The sequence below is a fragment of the Vigna unguiculata genome, chromosome 1 (genome assembly GCF_004118075.2).
Source record: "Vigna unguiculata cultivar IT97K-499-35 chromosome 1, ASM411807v1, whole genome shotgun sequence".
In the NCBI taxonomy this organism is placed as follows: domain Eukaryota; kingdom Viridiplantae; phylum Streptophyta; class Magnoliopsida; order Fabales; family Fabaceae; genus Vigna; species Vigna unguiculata.
Window position 1 is genome coordinate 25,774,276 of NC_040279.1, and position 23,364 is coordinate 25,797,639.

At 30.9% G+C, this 23,364-nt stretch overlaps 1 protein-coding gene across 1 annotated transcript; it reads right to left on the minus strand.

Moving 5' to 3' along the window:
• Window positions 1–11,443: 11,443 nt before the first annotated feature.
• On the minus strand, window positions 11,444–14,034 carry LOC114174977 (transcription factor MYB54). The gene is made up of 3 exons (XM_028059716.1): window positions 13,174–14,034; window positions 12,628–13,041; window positions 11,444–12,047 (listed from the first exon to the last, which is right to left on the minus strand). Exons 1-3 carry the CDS (start codon window positions 13,586–13,588, stop codon window positions 11,794–11,796), a joined length of 1,083 nt encoding a protein of 360 aa, XP_027915517.1. The 5' UTR covers window positions 13,589–14,034; the 3' UTR covers window positions 11,444–11,793.
• Window positions 14,035–23,364: the final 9,330 nt, after the last annotated feature.

Consider the following 23,364-nt stretch of genomic DNA (forward strand, 5'->3'; position numbering starts at 1 on the left):
CACTCTTAGTAGAGTTGAATACCATCTGATTTACAGTATTACTTAGTTTTTGAAACCAAGCATGTGGTGCTTGTTTAAGACCATATATATCTTTTTGTAACTTATAAATGTGGTTAGGATTGGAAGAAGCAAAACCAGAGGGATGTTGCATGAACATTGTTTCTTCAAGTTCTCCACGAAGAAAAACATTATTAACATCAAATTGTCTAATAGACCAATTAAGAGAAAGAGCAATGGTAAAGATAACCCATAGAGTAGTATGTTTGACTACAAGACTGAAAGTTTCTTTGTGTCAAGACCAAAGATTTTATGAAAGCCTTTAGCCACTAAACAAGTTTTGTATCATTTGAAATGTGTCATATGTATTAAATTTCTTTCTGAAAATCCACTTGTAATCGATAAAAGGAACAACTTTGGGAAGGTTCGTAAGCATGTATGTGTTACTGTGGAGAAAACCATTGTACTTAGATTGCATGGCATGGAACCAATTAGGATTAGATAATGCTTGCTTAATAGATGTTGGTTCAAGAGAAATAGTAACATTTAAAACTTTATGTTTGTTAATACTTGCTTTTGAGTTTGTAAGCATTAAATGAGTATTAGGAGGAGGCACAACTTAAGTATTTTTAGGGGACATGTTATGAAGAGTGTTAGATAGAGAAATTTTGTGGTGAGGTTGAGAAAATCAAGACATATAGGGTGAGTTAGCCTTGTACGAGGATTAAGCCAAATGATAAAAAGGAAGTTGTATGTGTGAAATAGAATGTGATAGCAAAGATAAAACATATGTAGCAAAAAAAGTTAGTTTGATAGCAAAAATAGGTATATTGGTTTGTGCAATAGGAAAGTTAACTTTGTCATTTGTAGCAAAAGGATTATTAGATAAAGTAAAGGGAAATATAGTTTCACTATAAAGAACATTTCTTCAAATGTAGATTTGGCTAAAAAGACCTAGCCTTTTGTTTGTGAATTATAACCAAGAAATAAGCACCTTGTGGAGGAAAAATCATTTTTTTGTTTGTTATAAGGCCGAATTAAAAGATAACATGCACAACCAAAGAGTTTTAGAAAAGTATAATTATGTGTTTTATGAAAAACTTTTTCAAATGGTGGGCAATCATTTAAAATGGATGTTGGAAGAATGTTAATGATATGAACAACACGAGGAAAAGCTTACCCTAAAATCATCTAGGTAAGGAAGCACCAACAACGAGAAACAAACTAGTGTCAACCACATGCCTATGTTTTCTTTCAATATAACCGTTTTGTTGGCGAATGTGTGGACAAGTTAGCATGCAATAAACCTGGGATTTTATGTTAAGTAGATACATCCCTGTATATTTAGAATAGGTATCTAAATGTTATGCAATACTTTGCAACACATGTACTAGGCATTGGAGCAAGGTCCCATATGTTAATGTAAACAAGTTCTAAGGAGTACGATAAGAGGAATCAAATTTAGAAAAAGGAAGTTGATGCCTTTTAGCTTTAACACATATATCACACAAAAGATTGGAAATAATACTATTACGACTAACACTTTAAGACTTTATGATGCATGGTTAAACCTAGAATGCCATAAAAACAAAGTAGGTTTTATAGTAGTCTAATTAACATTGAGAACATAAGAAGAACAAGTCACATAAAAAGCATATAACCCATCCTCTATGACCATTAGAATGGATTCCAAAATAAACATTATTATCTTTAGCTAATTTGTATACAATAGTTAATTTTTTTAATATATGAGAAATATACAAAAGATTTTTTAACACTAGTGGTGTTGATGTTTAAGGACTGTGGAAAAATAATAGAACCAATGTGAGAAATGGACATACCCATGTCATTACCTAATTTGACCAAGTTAATACTAGTGTAGGATTGTTAGGTTAAAAACTTGTTTTGATCATGTGTGATATGGCGTGTTGTGCCGTTATCTAGGTACCACAAAGGATCACTTAGGGTGTATTGCAAAGTGCACCAATTGTCCCGTGACTGAGGTCAAGTGGGTCGAATCACAATCGAATCATGACGTTTGAGCTCTTACGCTCATAAGTATGAAGACTTACGCCTTGACTAATGGCTATAACTTTTGACCTAGCGGAAAGCGCTCGATCCAACAATTGGTATTAGAGCCCAATTATAAGTTTGATTCCCATTGAGACAATTGCTAAGTGAGAGATGGTTGTAGGGTGCATCAATTGTCCCGAGACGGAGGATGAGTGGACCGAGTCACAATCGAATCATGACACTTGGGTTATTACTCTTTTGATCTGAGAAACATGAAAAACATGCAACTTGTTCCTGATCTGAGAAGCGATAATGAGATCAACCATTTAGGTAAGAATAGACGTATCCATAAAAGCAAGGAGCCAAGCAAACAAGAGTTTATCTTTGCTCATACTAAATGTAGACATGATTAACAATGTTATGAATAGTATCTCTAGAAGATTGGTATTTTTGTTGTGTGTCTTGACCATCTAAGAAATGGAAATGTTGTAATTCTTTAATGGTGACAAGCACTTGTTGTCAAATCAAGAAATTTTCAGTAGTAAGCTTGAGAGGGATAAGTGTATGAAAAGTTTGTGGGTGATAGGTGAAGGAGTTCTTGCTACCATGTAAGAAAGAAGAACAAAGACAAAATCAGAGAGCAAAACTATATAAAGGAAGGAATATTATTAATTAAATGAAAAGTTACATAACAAATAAGAAACTACAGAATATATAGAAATGAAGACTTCATTGATATACCTAGAATCAATTACTCTATTGTGTTGTCACATTTTCAATACTATTATTTTCTTCTTTCTAGTATCTTGTAATAGTATTATTTGCAAAACTAATAATAAGTATTGAGATGCAAAGTACATCCCTTTTTCTCAATAATAAAGAATATATATATATATATATATATATATAAACTAGCAAAGACATAAATGTGACATTTTTTTACTAGCAAAGACTAAAATAAATAACAAAGAGTATGCGTACTTGAAAACAGACCTCACGAAATTTCCAAACAGTATAATAATAGTATACATTAATCAGATCACATTCTTCCTAATACTAATACTTCAATCGTTTGAACACGTCCTTCACCTTATCGAAGGAGGATAGATGCATCCAAATGTTCCTCCAAGAGAACAAGAAAGATTAAAGTACACTTAATGCATTTCATTCTCATTGCATTTGTTAAACTGGGAAATTTCACTTCTGTCCCAAAGGAGATTGATCAACATGTACTATTGTATTTATGATTTGTCTGGGTCTCTTCGTCAATAGTGACCTGTACAAGCTTGTCTGACACACTTAAACACGCAGCAGTTAATCGTATCACAAAGATTATAAGTAGATGGGACTTTTATGTTTCATCCAAATCCAAGTTGTTACTTGAGCAAGAGCAAATATATCTACTGATCAACTTTCTTATGTTTAAAAATTACCTCATTCCTATGTTTCCATATTTTCCCTACTATTCCTAACTACATTCCTTGCCAAATCTTATTTTGTTCTCTATTAAGGTTCACTAGATGGAACTGTTGAAAATTAGCCCTTGCTTTAACATGATGCATTGAGCTCACCCCCATCCATCTAGCACACATATTCCACACCTTTTGGGATACACTACATGAGAAGAATAGGTGTTCTACATTCTCTTCACTTGCTAAGCACATCTCACATAGGTTATTTTGTAATTGAACTCCCCTTGCTGCTAGTTTATCCTTTGTAGGTAGCTTATCCAGGAACAACGTCCACCCTAATAGTTGTGCCTTTGAAGCCACCCTAATACTCCACAATGTTTTAAACTCTTTACTCCCTTCCTCATCAAAGGTACCTTGTAACTTATTATAAGCAGACTTAACCGAAAAAATACCATTGTCTTTATCCTTCCACTTCCAAGAATCAAAGCTCCCCTTTCTAAGACTATGTCCGTTTAATAATAGGATAAGTTGTTCCTCCATAACTACCTCCCAGAAAAGTCTAAGCCTCCTCCATGTTAGGTCCCAAGCCCAAACATTCTCTTCCTAATGTCATACCTCCTCTATAACTCTTTCTTTACAATTTGATATTAAGTACAACCTAGGAAACTTGCATTAAAGTGGTTCTTCCCCAATCAAATTATCTTCCCAAAATTTAACTTTTTCCCTCCTCCAACCACCCACTCTATGTAGTTGTCAAACTAGACACCTTGCGTTACACTCCCACAGACTTTTTGGATGTCTAACCACCACCTCGAAGCTGACCAAGATATAATGGAGTCATTAAGATTCTGCCAAGACCCATACTTTGAGTCCAGAACCTGTTTTCACAAACCATAATCCTTCACTCCCAATCTCCATTTCCACTTAGCTAAAAGTGTTGTATTGAAGTTTCCAATGTCTCTTATCCCCAAACCCCCAAACTCCTTTGGTTTGCAGATGTTTTCCCACCTAACCCACGCTATTTTCCTATCTTCAAAACCCTACTCCCTAAGGAAGTTTCTTTAGATTTTTATAAGTTCCCTATACACGCTTTTTGGCGCTTTAAAGAAGGAAAGATAGTATAGTGGTAGAGCATATAAAACAGATTTTATAAGAAAATCGACCAACCATATGTAGAAGTTTGCCTTTCCATCTAGATAACATGTTTCTAACTTTATCGATCATAGGCTGCTAGAATTGGTTATTCTTAGGGTTCCCTCAAATTGGAATTCCAGGATACACAAATGAGATTTTCATATGTTAACAATTTAAAATGTTAGAGAAATCTTTTAACAGTGTTGCATCCAACCCCTAATTCTGCTTTTGGAGAAATTTACTCTAAGCTTAGACGCTAGTTCAAAACTTCTTAAAATAGTTTTTATAGCCCATGCATTTTGAACTTTTGCGTCACACATGAATAAAGTATCATCTGCAAACTGTAGTAGCTTTACATTGGTTCTGTTAGTGCCCACTTCTATTCCATTATATATATATATATATATATATATATATATATATATATATATATATATATTCCTAATAGCTTGTCTAACCAAACCTGCTAGGCCCTCCACTACAATAAAGAATAAGAAGGGTGCCATAGGATCCCCGTGTTTGAGTCCCCTTGTTGGTACAAACTCCTTAGTAAGACTCCCATTGACCAGTATTGATACAATTGATGATTCCAAACACTCTTTAATCCATTCAATCCACCTTGCGCAAAACCCCAATTTAGCCATCATGTAGTATAAGAAAACTCAACTTACTAAATTATAGGTTTTTTCATAATCTACCTTCACTATTGCTAGCCTCTTCTTTTTAAGCTTACATTCTTCTACTACCTCGTTGGCCACCAAGATACTATCTAAAAGTCCTATGAATCAAACTTATATAAGAAATTGACACTACCTCTAAACTTATATAAGATAATAGGAAATCTTTTCATATTAATATTTTTATTTGATTTTCTAACAAACATATAGTTCAAATATATTATTAAGTTATATATTTTTTAAGTTATAGGTTAATGAGTTATAATTTTAATTTCTATAAAAATATGCTAAAATCATGATTTACTAACAATGATACAACTTTCCAATTCAACGTGGTATGTCTCTCTTTTCTGTTTTATTTCCTTTAATTGCACACGTACGTGTGCAAGTTTGAATATAAAAAGATTAAAAGGAAGTCTAAAAGAAAAGGCAAAGTAAATGATATAAAGTGACAAAAAGTATATATAGTTTTTATACTTTATGAACGATTTATAAGGCACTTTTAAGATCATACTAAAGTCACTCCAAAGCCAAAGCAATGCCGTTATCAAAGGCTTTGTAGGTCTCTTTCAAGGACCAATGTCCCACCCCATATTCTCTTGTCTAAAATCTTCCTTTGTCTTTCGGTTCTTATGTTATAATAACTCACATTTTTGTTGTAAGCATGCATGAAGGACAACTTTATGATTTTCATCTTTGGCCACACTCCATAAACTACCAAAAGAAAAGAAAAGGCATCCCTAGCTAGCTCCTTTCATTTAGTTTAGGGTAGTTGGGGCCTTGGGAAAAATGATGGTGAACTAAATAGGTAAATTCATTTTAAATACTATAAAAAAAAAAAAAACACTTCTTAATGAGGAGATTCTTCTAGAAAAATTTCCGTAGTTTTAATTTTGCATAAGAATTAAACATTTTGGAAGTATTTCAATAACAATTTGATATAATAAGTACAATTGTTAAATTAACTCTTATAGTATTTTAATCTAGTTTAAACTTTACTAAGTACACTTGTAAAATAAGTTAGTTTTATTTTTAATTTAGTCATTGATATTATTAAATATTGATTTTAGAATTTAGTGTAGATATATTTTTTTTTGAAGAATTTACAAAATAACCTGACAATTGACTATCATTAATGCATAACCATTTTTAACTATTCATAAAATTTTAATACTTTAAAGAATACTATGTGATAAAGTTCTCTCCTTTTAGCTTTTACTATTCAAACCTAGAAGGAAAATGTATACGTTAGATGACGATTCATGATCGGTACCGATAACCAACAAAACCTACACTACTAATTTGTGTCTCTATGTTTTATGATTATGATTATGATTATATTACTTAGTACACTTTAACCTAACCCTAATTTTAAATTACTGACTTTATACTTGCCTTTACGATTAATGTTTTTCTAATGTCAATTTGTCGCTACTCTTTTTCTCCCTTGATTAAAAAAAATAGAAAATAGAAATTTATATTTTATTTATAATATATTATATATGTTTATGGAAAAATCTTGGGGGAGGAAGGGTTAATACAGGTTATACTAAACAACTTTTATACATTTAGATTCAAAATGTTACACAAAAATTCAGTCTATTTTTAAATTTTATATTATCTTATGATTTATATTTGAAGCTAATTCAACTTGCTACAAACTAATAAGAAGAATATAAGAAGATAATAGAAAAAATAAAACTAATAAGAAGTCTGGATAAGAAATGGTGGTATATATAGGAGAGAATAATGAAATTTAATTAATTATGTAATGACCAGATAAAATCATAATATAGCAATTTTGTATAAATTACAAATGTGTAGTTATATCAGGGATGACAGTATGGGTTAATCCATTTTACATAAAAAATTTGTTACAGGATTGGTCTATGAGTATGCAAATCAGCCTGCATAAAAAAAGTTTTAAAAAACTTTACAAAAATGTTACAACAACAATGTTGTTTAAATGTTTTACTTGTTGCATTTCATGAATGTATCATTGACAATAAAATTAAAATAAATGAAGTAAACATAAGATTAAAATTCACATTAAATAAATATGTCAAGATTAACCTTTCATGAGTAGAGAAACATAAAAATTAATTATAGCTACCAAAAAACTATAGCAAAATTAATTAATGATGAATATAGGCAAGAGAATTGGATTAGAGATTCAGGCATGCAGAGAAATAATAACAAAATAAAATAAAAGAGTTTATTACTAAAAATTTTCATATGAATTTTTTCTTTTGTAAATTTGTTAAAAAAAATTACAAGAAAAGATTATTTTCTACTATTTTTTCTAAGAATTTTAATTAACAGGTCATGAGTAATTATTTCCTATAAAATTATAAAATTTGTAAATATTTCCTACAAATTTGTTATGAAAAGTGTTGTGTACAAAATATTTTACAAACAAATTGATAATAATTTCCTGCAATTTTTTCATAACAAAATTTACAAATATTTCATACAAAAAATTTCAAAACTAAATTGACAAAAAATGAGTTTCTTTTATAATGATTTTGTCTGAAATACAAATTAAAATAAGATAAAAAGAAGATTTGTAAGTTATGCAGATGACTCTATCCTATTTTACCATTGACATGTGTGAATTGCAAGTTATGTAGAGTGGATCTATAACATGTTAAAATACTTGGTTCACTTCCCATATTGTCATTCCTAAGTTATATAATATTTTACTTATTATTTTTATTTTAATATTTAGTTGTATAAACATTTTACACATACTAAAATATAATTTAATTCACAAATTTAAACTAACATATATATATATATATATATATATATATATATATATATATATATATAATTCCACTATTATCTTCACTCCTTCGTCTCTGCCTTATTTTAATTTGCTTGTATTTATACAAGAGAATACTTTTTATGCAAATGTTGGTTTTACAAGTACATATTACACTAAAAAAATTATACAAACTAAGCTGGGTTAAAACTAGATATGGCATAAACATTATGATGAACAAAGATTTATCGATAAAATATTTAACCATGGAATGTTTGTAACCTTTTATATGACAATTGTTAGATTTTTTATAATTTTTTTTTTGTTTTCTAAATTTATCCATTATAATTAATAGTTGTTTCTGTAAAGCGACTTTCAATCATGTTAATAGTATATATTGGAGAGTTTTTTTTTTTTTTTAGTTTTGTTAAGAAAGAATTAGTTCAGTCCGTGAATTAGGTTAATGAAAAGGTTCACTAATATATCGAGAATTAAAGAATGTAATTCAAATTCATAAGAAAACTAATAAATAATTAAAAAAATGTAAGAAGTTAACTTTATATTACAATCATAAAACAACGAAAATTGGGAAAGAAAATAAAGTAGTAAAAGAAGTAAATATTAGAAGTAGGAGAATAACAATTAAACATAGGTTGTTTTAATGAGTGACATTGTGTTTGTAGATTACGATAAGAAGCAATTGATATTTTGAATTCTTGTTATTCGCATAGCAATATCTAAAAGCTAAAATTACGTTTCCGAGGATAAACAACTACTCCATTATAGAAAAACCTAACCACTTCTAGATTAACGTACATTCAAAGCATAAAGAAGTTCCAATTTTCAAGTCCAAACAAAAATCTTGGTCGGAGATCATTCCAAGTGAAAACAAACATCCATTTATACCTTCACCGACAAACTCTAAGCACAAGACCTACATTCATGTGTACTTTAATTACTAAAATGGTAACAAATGTGTTTAACATGTGGGAAGTGTATCCAAGATTAAGATCATAAAATATTAATACCACTTTTAATAATAATAAATAAAAAAACTTCTCTTGTGTAATGTCTAAATCAGCATCCTGGGGATGTTAATTGACGTTTGCCAAAAATCGAAAAAAAGAAAAAGAAATTGAATTAATGCATTGTCGTTACAATTTTACTATAGTTTTTAATAATAAAATTATCTTTTCATTGATTCGTTGACTACTAGCATCGATACGTTTCAGTAGATCACTTTGGTGAAATAAAAATCTCAGTCTCTGAAAATCTAAATTTGAAGAAATATTTTTTCATATAAGATGATTTAAAAAAAAATTAAAAATAATTTATTTGAAATCGTTTTTAGTCAATTTTCATAACATCATTCTCTTGAATGAGAGAGATTCCTCATTCTCAATACTGTCGGTTGAAAATTCCTCATTCTGGATTTGTCTAAATTGTTTATTGCAGTGTTTAATGATTAATTAATATGTGCCCATCTTAATACAACACTCCAAATTATAGTCCCTATCATGCTCTAAAAGATCTATAAGGTTTAGATCTAACACATCGTGTAATCTCATAAATTAAAAAAATATATATATATAAATCAACAAAGAGTAAAATTAATAGAATAAAAAAAATTTAAATCAATAAACTGCACAAATTAATAGAATAGAGAAGGTTTAGGCTTATCAATAAGCACTTCAAACCAATTACAAAAAAAAGAAAAAATACCAAACACAATAATCACATTTAAACAACAGTTAAATAATGATTAAGAATATGAAATTATTATCAAATCTTAATATAAATAGACAATTATCTTCAATTGTATACTTATTATCAATTATAACTTTTGAAATCCGTGTTAAAATGTCTTTGCAAACACGTCTCCTATCTTAAATAGATCAAATTAAGACAGGAAGACTTCCAACCACATTAAAACTAATAAGAAATAGGCGATGAGATTTTATAAAATATTCTTTGAAGCTTATAATATATTTGAAAATCTTCATTATAATCAGTTTCACGAGATAATAATAACTATAATAATAATAGTGTCAGTTCACGTGTCAATTGTAAGTTTATTTTTTTATTAGTTTTTATTTAATATAAATTATTTATGAAAAGTGTCTTCTCCCCGAAATCTAGCTCAATTTATTTACGTTTTCAGTTTTATTTATAAACGTGTGCTTATGAAAATCAACACAAAAACCCCAATAATTTAATCTCTATAGTGGAGCTCGTGAAACCAATATGAATTTTAAATTTCCTATTTGTCGGTCGTACGTACAAAGAAGATTAGTTTCTCGATTTAATATGATTTTCAACACTCTCCATTAACTTAAGATAACCTGGTTTTTTCACTTTCATGTTGTTACCAATTTATTCAAACTAATAATAACCCAATGTTTATTATCCAGTGAATTTGATGGATGTTAATAAAAATTAAAAAAAGTTCGATTAGAAAATATTTAATTATGAGGAATTTATTTTTTTAAATTACTTTCTTGTCTCCTTTTTATGGAAGTGGTTTTCTATAGCCAGTCTAAATTATATCTAAGAGTATGGAAAAACTTTAGAAACTAAGAAAACTAATATCTCAAATAAAAATAATAATAAAAAGGTTATTAGTATGAAATAAGGAAGATAAATATTTCTCTTACAATTTAATGTATTAATATGCTTTATAGTATTTAGTCCATTTAAATAATCTATTTCGATGTTAGTCTATATTAAAAAATTATTTATTTTCCGTTCACAAAATTTGCATTGTTTTTAGATCCCCTAAAATAGCATAACTCTAATCTGAGTCTATGAAAATGCTTTATAGTATTTTCTCCTAAAACTTTAAATAATTATTCTTTGTATCCAATATTTATTTTAAAATAAAAAAATTAATTAATTAATGTTATATATCACATTTTTTTATAATAAGTGTTAAATGTTAACAATATATCTCATAAACTAAATCAACACTACTTGAAACAAATTCCTAAGCTTTGGTTCATGACTAGTTAATGACTATAGCATAATACTATAAGTAACAAATTTATAATTTCAGAAAGATAAAAAAAAAAAACAATTTTTTACACGAATCGATTTTACTTTATATGAACTATACTATATTTAACCTTTTTTTTCTACATTATCATTAAAGCACGCAAGTGGGTTCCACATTTACCTGTTTTGCCTAACCTTCTTACTTTCTTTTCTTTACATTTTCTGTCACAACAGTTTCTTCAGTTTTATATTATCATTGTCATGACACAATTTCCCATCATTGGCTAAACCAGTTATTAATTACCTCAAAAAAAAAAACAATTTTTAGTGCAATTTTTTGTAAGAGTTATTATTAGTGCATGTTGAATAATATGGTGGAAGTGCCACCAACACAATGTCAGACAATAATGCACAAAAACCAGAGACATGACATAGCAGTGGGAAGAGTAAACAGATGAAAGTAATGAAAATTTGGAGTTCTGATTAACAAAGTGCCAAAAGTGTCACAGGATTACAAGGCTCTGCTTCTGCTGTGACAGGAACAATCCAAAACCAAGAGTTTAAATATAATTATACTTTTTTTTCTGAATCACATAAGTTGATAACAAGACCTAGTCAAAACCTCACTACTTAAGTTATATCTCTCATTTCTTCATTTTTTTTTTTCATCTATTTATTCTACCATTTACCTTTTTTTGCTTTTTATGGAAGCAACTGTACAAAAAGGGAATGTTACACAACACTCCTGTTTCCACCCCGAACAAACACAAACCTTAGTGGAGATTTCATCAGCAATTTAGTTTAGCTAAGTAGCTCCTACTCCAAGAAAATCAATGAATGACATGTTGTTAATCTTATCATCCATGGTTTCACTCTCTTTCTCTTCAGAAATTGAGAGATTGGACCTATTGGTGACACCTGACTCAGATACTGATACTTCTGAGTTTGCATCTGAAAAACTAGACTGGTCCACTCCCACCATTACCCTTTTTCCCACACCTTCTGACCCTTTCCAACCACCAAAATACTTGTTCAACCACACATCCTCTCTTGATTCTCCTGTAATCACATCACATAGTAATAAAAGATAAGGTAAATAGGGAACTTGTACCAATTCTGAACAGAGATCAAACAAAAGTAATCATAAATGCACAACACAACCAAACACAAAAATGGGGTCTTTACATTTGTTGTGTAATTTCCTCTTCTTTCTCCAAAATAGACAACTTTTGAAAACAATAATGAAATATATAAAGCTCGTTTCGAAGCACATTTTTTCATAAAAAAAATTATATTTCTAATCACCACTTCTGGTTCATTCAATTTCCTTATTGCCTACATACACAGCTTAATTATAAATAAAAATTAAACATATTTATGATGGAAGTCGTGTACAGGATAGCACAGGACAAAGACATTGTTTTTTTTTTTTTTCAAATAATCTTTTTAAATTTTTATTACACAACTGATTTTTATTGTTGTTTTTCACTGTTTTTGATAATTTTTATAAGAATGAGGCTTTCCGTTTACATGTGATTGTATCACATGCTATTGTTGTACAAGGAGTTTCTTCAAAGTAATGGTTTTGAAATCACAAATAAACTCAATAAAACAATGAAATATTTAAATTATGGTGTACCTGGTTGGTGTAAGAGTCCAAAAGGAGTGAATAACTTGGCTGAGGAGGGAGTTAGGGAGAGGTTGGTGCAAGTTGAAGCAGATTCATCAATGGTGTTTGAGATGGTTGAGTCATCACTAGTTGCATTGTTAGACAGTGTCAGATTCAAACCCTTTGGAAGAGGTTCATTGATAAGAGGTTTTCTCCTTCTATACACGCCACTAGACTGCTCCCTCTGCCTCCTAGACATCATCACGTGCCAATGGTTCTTCACTGCATTATCTGTTCTTCCAGGAAATAGTCTTGCAATCATTGCCCATTTGCTTCCATACATTTTATGAGCACTCAAAAGCCTTTCTTCTTCCTCCTCGCAAAAACTCTTTTTGTTGATCTTAGGATCTAACTGGTTAAACCATCTCAATCTACAACTTTTTCCTGCAATCGGAAATCCATGCAAGTTTCATCAGATTCCTTCCATAATCCATTCAAAGTCACAGACCTCAGAAACATGGCTAAAAATACAAACTTTGAAACGAATTAAGAGTAAATTTTAGGTAATAGTATCACCTGATCTTCCTTCTAAATGTTCAGCTATCAAGTTCCAGTTTTGGGGACCATATTGGGTCACCAGCTCCTTCAGTTTGTCATCTTCCGCTGGCCTCCAGTGACCTCTTGCACAAAGCTTGGTGAACCCGTTTTTTCCTGAAATGGAGCCGTTAGCTTCTTCTTCTTCCCCATGTTTCAAAGACAGGTTCTTGTTTGCAACCCCTTCATCACTGGTTCTCTTTTTCCCCCTACTCTGATGCTGAACCATTGAAGGGCTCAACATCTGAAGACCCATCTCAAGGTTTGGACCCAAAAACCCCTTGCTGTGACCCAAGGATGGAGCTTGTGAACCCACGTGAAAAGAAGGGATGAAACTCATGACTCCGTTGAAACCTTCACCAACAACATTATTGAAGTACCATGAAGAAGAATCCATGGAGACAAAAACCGAGAAAAGAAAACAAAAGCAAAAGACAAACAAAAGGGTTCACCAAACGGGTTTCTCTCTCCCCTAAGAACTATCGCAATGCCAGAATCATCGAGAATATATGGAAGGAAAACCGTTACTAGCACAATATTGTTCCATATCCTTGACTGAGGTGAGACTAAGTCCCATAAAAAGAGAGGGACATGGAGAGAGAACAGAGAGTGGGGTTGGGTTACAAGAATGAGAAGAAAACACTAAAACAACATCGTTTTTAAAGAGGAGAATTTTTGAAACATATGAGAGAGAAGGAAGCAACAAGAAAAGGTTGAGAATGTGTGAGCCCACGCGATTCTGCTGAATATATTTTCACGTTTCTCTCTCTACATTTTGTGAAGAAAGAGAGGAAGTGAAATGAGATCAGGGTTCTTATTTTGAGACTGATCTCACAGTGAGAAAGCAACAACTAAATAGTGTGGTGAGTGAGTGAGTTATAGTGTGTGGGGGTTTTCAATTTCTCTCTCTAGAAAAGTCCATGATGTGTGCAGTGCATGCAGTTCGAGAACCGCTCGTGTGGCTTGTCAATAAACTAAGGAAAACGCAATGTTTAATGTTTTGTTTTGGGTGATGTTGTTTCCTTCCTCTGCACTCTCTGCACACACTCTTGGACTTTGGGCTAAAAAGATAAACCCCACACTCTCTTTGTCTCTTTGTGAAACCCTTTTGCTTTTCTTTTTTCTTTTTTTCAAAAGAACAGAAATTTCAGACAGCAACAAAGTTAAAATCATCAATCTCCCCAGTTAATTGTTTCAGTATTTTTTGACTAATTAATTGCCTAGGCTGCTATGTCCCTTCAAATTACAATCGCTATCATGGTAGTTACCCATTATCTTTAGAAACTATTTGCGATTTTGGTTATGGCAAAATCTGATTCAATCGATGATTACGTTATTGCAGTTTTGTTTCTCAACACATGCGGTTGAAAATCACCAGAAAATCATAATAATTTAATCCGTATAGTGGAGCCCGTGAAGCCAATATGAATTGTGGGTTCAAACTTCAAACCAAGCTTTTTTGTCGGTCATACAAAACATGGCTTGGTTTATTAAATTCAATATGGTTTTCACTACTTCTTCCTCTTTCAACACTTTTCCTGAACTTAATATATTGCTACATTCATGAACCATGTATCCTTTTACTTTGTTTTCCATCTTTTGAAACTCTACTTTATCAACACTTCCCCAGTTGCATGTATCAGTATATATATACCTTACAAAACTTGCAGCCTCTGTTACATTTTAAACCTATTCTAACTATATAGAAAGAATATATATATATATATATATATATATATATATATGTGTGTGTATATATATAGGTATGAGCATGCATTATTAATTTAACAGTTAATGCTATAACGACATTAGAACTAGTATGTTGGGAGGAACCATGCATGAATCACAGAAGTAGTGAAGCTTATTATTTATTATCACCACAAGAAATGGTGTTATAATGGTAATGGTTAAATTTGATAACCTTCAAAGCTAGAAATCTATGATGCATATACAATAATATGTATAATACGTTTATTTTTAAATAATAGGATATCATACGTGATAGATATATGATATATGAATATTGAAAAGTGTACAATAATTCTTACAAACATAATAAATATATGATCGTTAATGTGTGAATCCAAATTTTCTAATTAGAGACAAATTATTTTGGTAGTCAAAATCTGATAGCTAATGTTAATGACCAATTTAAAAATCAATTCATAATTGAAACTATTTTAATTATTAATTTAGAGACTAATTATAATTTTTTAGAACTATTTTAATTGTCAATTTAATCACTATATAATGACTAATTATTTTTTGTCACTAAAATTAATCTCTTTTCAAAAAATTTATTATAATATACTATGACTTATAAATTAGATATTTCATGTTAAATATTGTTAAAATATTTAGGTAACCCAAATCAAAATATCGGTATTAAAGGGTCACCATGACTCTTAATAGCAAGTGATTATTACCTTACTTTGTGAACGACATTTTAATAGTATAATAATTATAATATGTGTCAATCCCTATTTTTGTGCCTTAAGAGTGACCAAAAGTAAAGATTAGATGCCAAGATGTGATTTATATTTAATACGTGTGTAAAGTTTTGGTAGGGTTGGAAACTTTTCACCGAGAAGGCCAGGCAATAATATTTCTCTATCAAACACTCACATGTGAAGCAATAAGTATACGATGCAAGTAAAACTGAACTCTTTAATATGATAATGAGTTGTAAAGAAAAACACTACTCATATTTGAAATTGAATCTTTTTAATTCCTTTTTATTTACCACTGTCTCGGTTACTTTTCAACAAACACAAGGTAGTGTAGTAGGTAAGAAGCCTACAATTTCATGTAGAATCTTGTGATCTCAGCTTCTCCTATAATATCTAACTTGTTGTTTGGAATTTGATGAATGAGTTTTGGAAAACTGTCAATAGTTTTATGATGTTGTCAAACACCTAGTTTTTCTTGGTAAATCGAATACACTTATGAAACAAAAATAAACACAAGCGTCACTTGATAAAAAGAAGTGGAGGGTCTTCGTTGGTCACAACTCACTAGACATTGGTCTTTATAGATGTTTGTGATACCTTTTTGAGATTAGTTAAAGTTGTTCTCCAATATTAAGAAAAAGGAGCATAAAACGCAGCCTTTATTGACAACATAAGGAAATTTGGTGCCACCCCCCATTCCTCCTATCATCATATCACATCATCTAGTTATACAATTTTTGTGAATCTACATGTTATTAATCAGAAGATGATTGAAATTTTAAGTGTGTGAAAAAAAATCAATTTTTTATTTACGTGTATGGTGAAAGTTTAACTCATGTAAAACATATTTAGGTGTTTAATAAAATTAGCGTACCCCACATTAGCAGATGTAAAACCTATTAATTTAAACATCACATAATTGATAAAAACTATATAAGTGTAACATCCCGTTTTTATAGTTTTTATACTATTAAACAAAATATTTAAATTTTAATAATTCAGAAACAGATGATGACGTAGGCCAGTAAAATGTATAATACAGTCATCCTCAAAATAACCATAAAGATACCTTGAATCAATACATACAGCCCATACATTACTAAAGGGATTACAAAACACCCGGCCAGTTAAGCCTAACAAAAAGTTACAACTACTAAAGGAACGTCTAATATACTCATCTCCTGTCCCGGAGGAGTGTATCCTCACCTGCACCTATATCTGCTCACGCCATTCGATCAGGACGATCATTGCATAAATAGAAGACACAAGAAACACACAACATACAAGGAGGGTAAGCTAACTTGAATCAAGAACAAATCATACAATTGTTATATTTAGGCCGAAAACAGAATCTATCACACAAAGGATCAAAATCATTTAATCAATCTCAACCATAACACCACACACCATTCTAGACTCGATATCCGGATTATGTAAGTGGCATTGGAGCTCTCGGTGGCTTGCACTCGAGATGGTTTCCAAACTCTGCAGAGTTTTAGGCACAAGGGGTATTCACCCAACCACTCTCAAGGTAAATCCCATCACCTCTATGACGGGTCGAATTCATAGACCAAGACCTCCTGCTACTCCTCCCGACGTAACCCATTATACTCTACTTGAGTCTTAATGGTTACTAGGAGCGTCAGGATGCCACCAATACGAGTCCTCATGCCCTTACATTTACTAAAACCATCTTCCTTAGAATTTCCCTTGAAATTCCAATTCCACACCTTCTCAATTAACTAAATTTCCACAAATTATAATCAAATAGACTATTATTCATAAAGTTCACATGCATAATAGTCAATTGTCAATATCGATTCACTAGCACAACTTCATTTCATCAAAAACATAAGAAACATCCAACTCTGTAGTGAAACTCACCCAAGCTAGAGGATCTTGCCTGGGCTAGAGAGTAATCTCGCTTAGGCGAGTTGCTCTCGCCTGGGCGAGACTCCAAACAGAGAGCAACCCCAAAATCTGAGCGAACTCTCGCTCAGGCTAGGCTGTTTCGCCTAGACGAGATTTGACTCTCGCTCAAGCGACATCAGCTTGCCTAGGCGAGACCTCGCGCAGCATCAGGGGTGGTTTTCTGGCATTTTCGCTCAGGCGGAAACTACTCGCCTAGGCGAGATCATCAGAATTTCGAGTTGTCTCAACATGCAAGCCACACAGTTCATGCCCAATATGAATTCTACCACATACAATTGTTCACACTCATCAATCAATATCCAATTCATGCAATTCTAACCTATATCAATGATCTGTTCGCAAAAATAGGATGATAGGTTAGCTTCCCTTACCTTAATTGATCACCAAACCACTATTATGGCTTCTCATAGTGAGGCACTCCAATTTACAACCTAAGAGACTGAAATGAAGGTTCATACAGTAAGGATAGGGCCCTAATTTCTGTCTGGCTCGAAAATAACTTCCAGAATTCAAAATTGATGAGACGTGAGAAGAAATTTCTACTTAGTTTGAGAGGATTGAGGTTTAGCTAGGAGGGAGGTATCAACTGGCCCTTCTGATTTGTTTGCTGAAAATCAAGAAGAAGGATGGGTCAGCATGAATGTTGAACTCTGGTTGAGAGAAAGAGAGGGACCAGTGCAGAGTGAAGGAGAGTTGGGTCTGTGGGGTGTTTTTCAGTGAGTGTGAAGTGGTAGAGAAGAGAGAAATAAAATGGGGTTTCACAATAAGCATATAATATGTATAGCAGATCACAGAAAATTTTTTGAAATATAAAACTCCATAAGGAGGAGAAAATTTGTGTATATTCAGCTTTCAACACAATTGTTTATCACTCTCACCTACAGCATTATTTGCTCACATAAATACGATCATAACAAATGGAACAACCACCACCAAATAAATAATAGGATAAGTTAGTGTATTTGTAATAGACCATACAAAATATAAATCATTTCATAACAAATGTAATTCTCTCATCATAACCGATCAATCACATATAACAAGAATTTATAATATAACACATGACCTCACTAGTACCATAATACAACATCAGTTCAACTCGCTCAGTCTACAAGACTCTTATACCTTAAACATTTTATTTTACTTTTGGAAGACATGTGTATTGAGTAGACTCATAAATTTTGCATATGCCATACTATCTTCTGCTCCCACATAGAAATGACAAGGTAATATCCTTATACCTAAATAATTCAATCTTGTTTCATATCACAACACCAGATTGTAGAAACCTCAATCGACTCTCACAACTAGATATCTTTCTCTATGTAAGTTCGATACTAGTAGAGTCAGGATAATATAATCTAATCACTAATCAATACATCCTAAACTTATTCAATATAGTATTTCCTCCCTAGAAATCACTACACCCTACACATCCACACAATCATACATTACATATCTCTTCTCAAACAAATTGATCAAATCTACATTCAGAAATAATTATTAAAAGTTAAATTTTCATACATTTAAATGAATAACTTCGTTCAACGCCCTCATTCCCTTGCCTAGCAAGTTGCCATTGGACAGTAGTTCGCTTAGCGGCAACTTGGCTTGCCGAATGAAAGCACAAAATTAGAGCTCTCTAGATTTAAATTAAATTTTTTCACTTAACGATGATTGTGGCTCACCCAGAAGACTAGTACTCAAAGCAAATTTCACAAAATTTGCTCAACAAAACTCGAACCCACATAGTGATCAAGGTTACTTGAGCTCACTAGATTTTTATAAAAATATTCTTCCTACGAGTGTCTTGCTCACCCAACGAATAAGGTCACTACAAGTGTCTTGATGAGATGGAATACTCTAATACTGAAGAGGTTGATGAGCAAGTTCAAAAAATAAGAAAACCTCATGGAGATAGGTCAAAGAAAGTTAATACTAAATCATTCAAAGCAAGGATTTCTAAAAAATACTAATGAGTTTTAAAGATCCTTTATGAAATGTGAGAGGTGATACATTTTTTAATATGATGAGAGATTTGTGTTTTTTTGGTATATGGATTTCAAAGTATAGAATGATTTTCATGAAGGAAATCATGGGTTTACTCTTACTCATCTATGTTTTTACTTAGGCTTTTCATAATAGATATTTTGTCTATATGGACAATGTAATTTTATCATGGATTTGGTATGGTCCTCCATGTTTTTTTTTCCTTAATAAAATTTTCATGTAATTACAATAATGAATAGCTTGAACTTATTTAGAAACTATTTCCTATATTCTCACAACAATTTCTACACCGGAAAACTAATTATAAATTATAAATAAATTGGTAGTCGAAAGTTCTTAAACTATAATTGTTTGCTAAAAATATTTGTTAAAATAGTTAATAAATATAAAATAAAAAAATAGATAAATTAATTTCAGACCTTTTGTAGTTTTTATTTAAAAAAATCCTTTTAATTATGATTCTATTTTTCATTATTATATCTTTATATATTATGTATTCTACTGTTCATTTTAGACTATTTCTAAAAAATATTGAAATAAATTTAAATCTTCCACTCCTAATTTTTCATTACGTTGTTGTTGTCAAAAATTTTAATCTTTCACTCCTAATTTGTAATTCAATACGGCATTTTATTTGATTATTTTATTGTAAATATAATGTTATTTTATTCTATTTTTTGATATTTGCTTTTGTGGAATGAGATTTCAAATTACATTTCGTTGAACACACATTAAAAGAAGAGTAAAGTAAACATAGGTTCTTTCCTAGATATTATGTATCAAGAAGAAAGAAATGTATGCACTTAGCCTAAAAGTAGACTTAACATTGAGAAAAAAAAATATGTTTTTACTCTCTGAAGTATTATACAAAATTACAAATAGTCTTTGGTCAAAACTTTAATATTGTTTGGTCTTTATATTTTTAGAAGCATTGATTTTAGTTTCTCATTTTTCAATGTCGTAATGATGTTATCTCAACATATTTAAGGTCAAAACATTGTTATCATCTATGGGGATGAAAACTCCCCTAGTCCTTGATTTGGGGGTTTCATACACCTAATAGTTTCACATCACTTAGGAGTCGAGGCCAATGACAGTTTAAATGTCCCTTCCTCCTTCAATCCTTGCTTAAAGGAAATGCTAAGATGGAGATTATGAGGTGAAAATTATGTTCGTTTGAGTTGTTTGAGTTGATTGGAGGGCAAGCGAAAGCGATGATTTACGAGATGGAATATTTTTTCAATCTCGCGTATTGGGAGCTAATTTGGGGGGAATATTTGAGAAAATACCATTTTACCCTCTGAAATGATGTCATGCTTTATTCAGGTGCATGTAACAATGTAGCATTCTGTGGTGGTACGTTGTTCAATGGCGAGACTATGTGAGATTCCCAGCAGAAAGTGGTCGTCCATGAGGTGTGGAACGAAGAAGAAAATAAAGAAGGAAACAAAGTACTGGATCTGATCCAGTCAGGTGTGGAACCAATCCAATTAATAAGGAATTCGAACCATGCATATTGGAACTGATCTAGGAGAGGTTTGTGGAGAGGGATCAGATCCATGGACGTTGGAACCGATCTAGCCATCACGTGAGGAGAAGGGATCCGATCCCATACGAGGTTGGAATGAATCTGGACCTCACAAATCAAACAAAAATATCATCAAACAAATCAATCAAACCTCGCGAATCAACACACTATAAATAAAGTTAAATTACAATATTACATTTCACATTGATTTTTTTTTATCTTTTTGTTTATTATAGTTCATCATCTACTATTAGATTGAATTGATTTTGTATATCATAGTTGATGGGTCTTTCAAGAGAAGAATTAACCGGAGAAACATAACACTAATGAGACATAAGTTCAAACCACATAAGGGATTGATATGACTTCCAACCTAAAATCTCAAGGAAATGGATTTATAGGACTTCATCCTTATATATTGTTCAACTTTCTCATTTATCCAATGTGGTACATAGACTCACACTTGGATTCCTAACAATCTTTCTCCCAAGGGTGAGTGTCTTCCACATTGGTACACTTCACCTCGAGCAAAAGCATTCTCAACCACGAGTGCCCTTTTTTGTATCGTTATTCATTTTAACGGGAAACACTTAACTAAAACGCTTATTTTTAAGACTTTCAATATAGAGATCAAACAATAATCATATGAGTCGATGACCAAGACTAATCATCGACTTTAATATCATTGATGGGTCTTTCGAGAAGAGAATTCATCGGAGAACCATAACACAATGAAATATGAACTCAAATCACATAAGAGATTGTTATCACTTCCGATCTAAAACAATGAGAGCATTAATGATATTCTTTATATATAAAACATTAAGTGTAAGCAAAAAATAAAATTGAGAAACTAATTGGAAACTTTGTGAAATATAGTCTTAAAAAATTCTTCAAATATATCTAATTTTACAAACCAAAGAACATGTTTATATTTTACCAATGACCCCATGAGTAATGGCAGACCTTTCCGATAACACGGGGATCCACGACTCCCTTGCTTTTTTTTCCATTTAATTTTTCATATATATTTAAATTGTTTATTTATATATTATTATATTAATTTCTAAGTTTTTAAGTTTTTTCTTAAAATCTCATACATACTTTCTCCTTTTTTTCTCCTTTTTTCATTTCTCTATTTTGTATCTCCGTCTCTTCCTTTTTATCTCAATTTTTACCTTCAATATCACTTCTTTTTCAAAATAAAATTGCAAAACACAGTAAAATTGATGAGTTAAAGAACATTTTAGATCAATTAATTTATTCTTTTGAATTGGTTTATTTTGTACCTTTTTTCTGAAGCATATGTTTTCCTCTTAAATGTGATAAATTTGTCTACTATGTATCGCTAAGTGATGACAAATTCATATTTTTTTTAAATAGATGAGAGGTGATAAATTTATATTAGAAAATTTATGATAAAAGATAAAATAATTAATTTTTTTTAGAAAGAAGACTTGTGATGCATGTACATCAATTAAACTTAAAAATTTTCATGAAAATTCAATAATTAAAGATTAAAAAAAACAATTATCTAAACTCTCATAATTATATATAATGAATTTCTCTAATTTAACACCTTTAAATTTTTCCAAATTTTGCCGCTGTCCATAAGGTAAAAACACTTATTTAAGTTTCATTTCATTATATTTTAATAATTAGCCTTTACATCTTCTTTAACAATATACATTCTATAAAATTCATTTTTTTAAAATAAAATAAAAAATAAAAAAAATGAGACTTTAATCGTGAAAGAAAATCTTTCCATTTTGAGACGGTAAGGGCTACATAATTCGTTTTAACCGATGAAGTGTGTCAAACCGTGGGTCCCACTTCAAATTGTGCACGTGAAAGATTATTGGTGAAAATCATTGTCATTCCCTACCGAAGTAGCCTCGTGTGTTCCTATACAACATCAATATCTCGCTTTTTGTCTCTCCATTTCTTTCAACATAACATCTTACCAATAACCAAAATTCACAATAACATTAACACACTATTCTTCTTTTTCTTACGTTTACTTATTTCCTCCTTCATTTAGATCCTTTCATCTTTTTCCACTACCATATGCAAAGCACCACTTTTATAGTCACAACAAAATAATTGCTGCTATTAAAAATTAATTATATAAACTTTGTTATTACGGCCAATAAAGTTAATATAAACAATATCACTCTAGACTTTTTAATATTATAACACTTTCGTCTTATACGTTTCTTCCATTTTTTTTCTCACTCTTCAAATGACTCACTA

What these genes read in the sequence shown, in the direction of transcription:
- LOC114174977 (XM_028059716.1), bottom strand. Translation starts at nt 13,588, where the DNA reads ATGGATTCTTCTTCATGGTACTTCAATAATGTTGTTGGTGAAGGTTTC. An exon ending in ACATTTAGAAGGAAGATCAG is followed by an intron (nt 13,042 to 13,173) that starts GTGATACTATTA and finishes TTCCGATTGCAG; the next exon opens with GAAAAAGTTGTAGATTGAGA. An exon ending in TGGACTCTTACACCAACCAG is followed by an intron (nt 12,048 to 12,627) that starts GTACACCATAAT and finishes ATGTGATTACAG; the next exon opens with GAGAATCAAGAGAGGATGTG.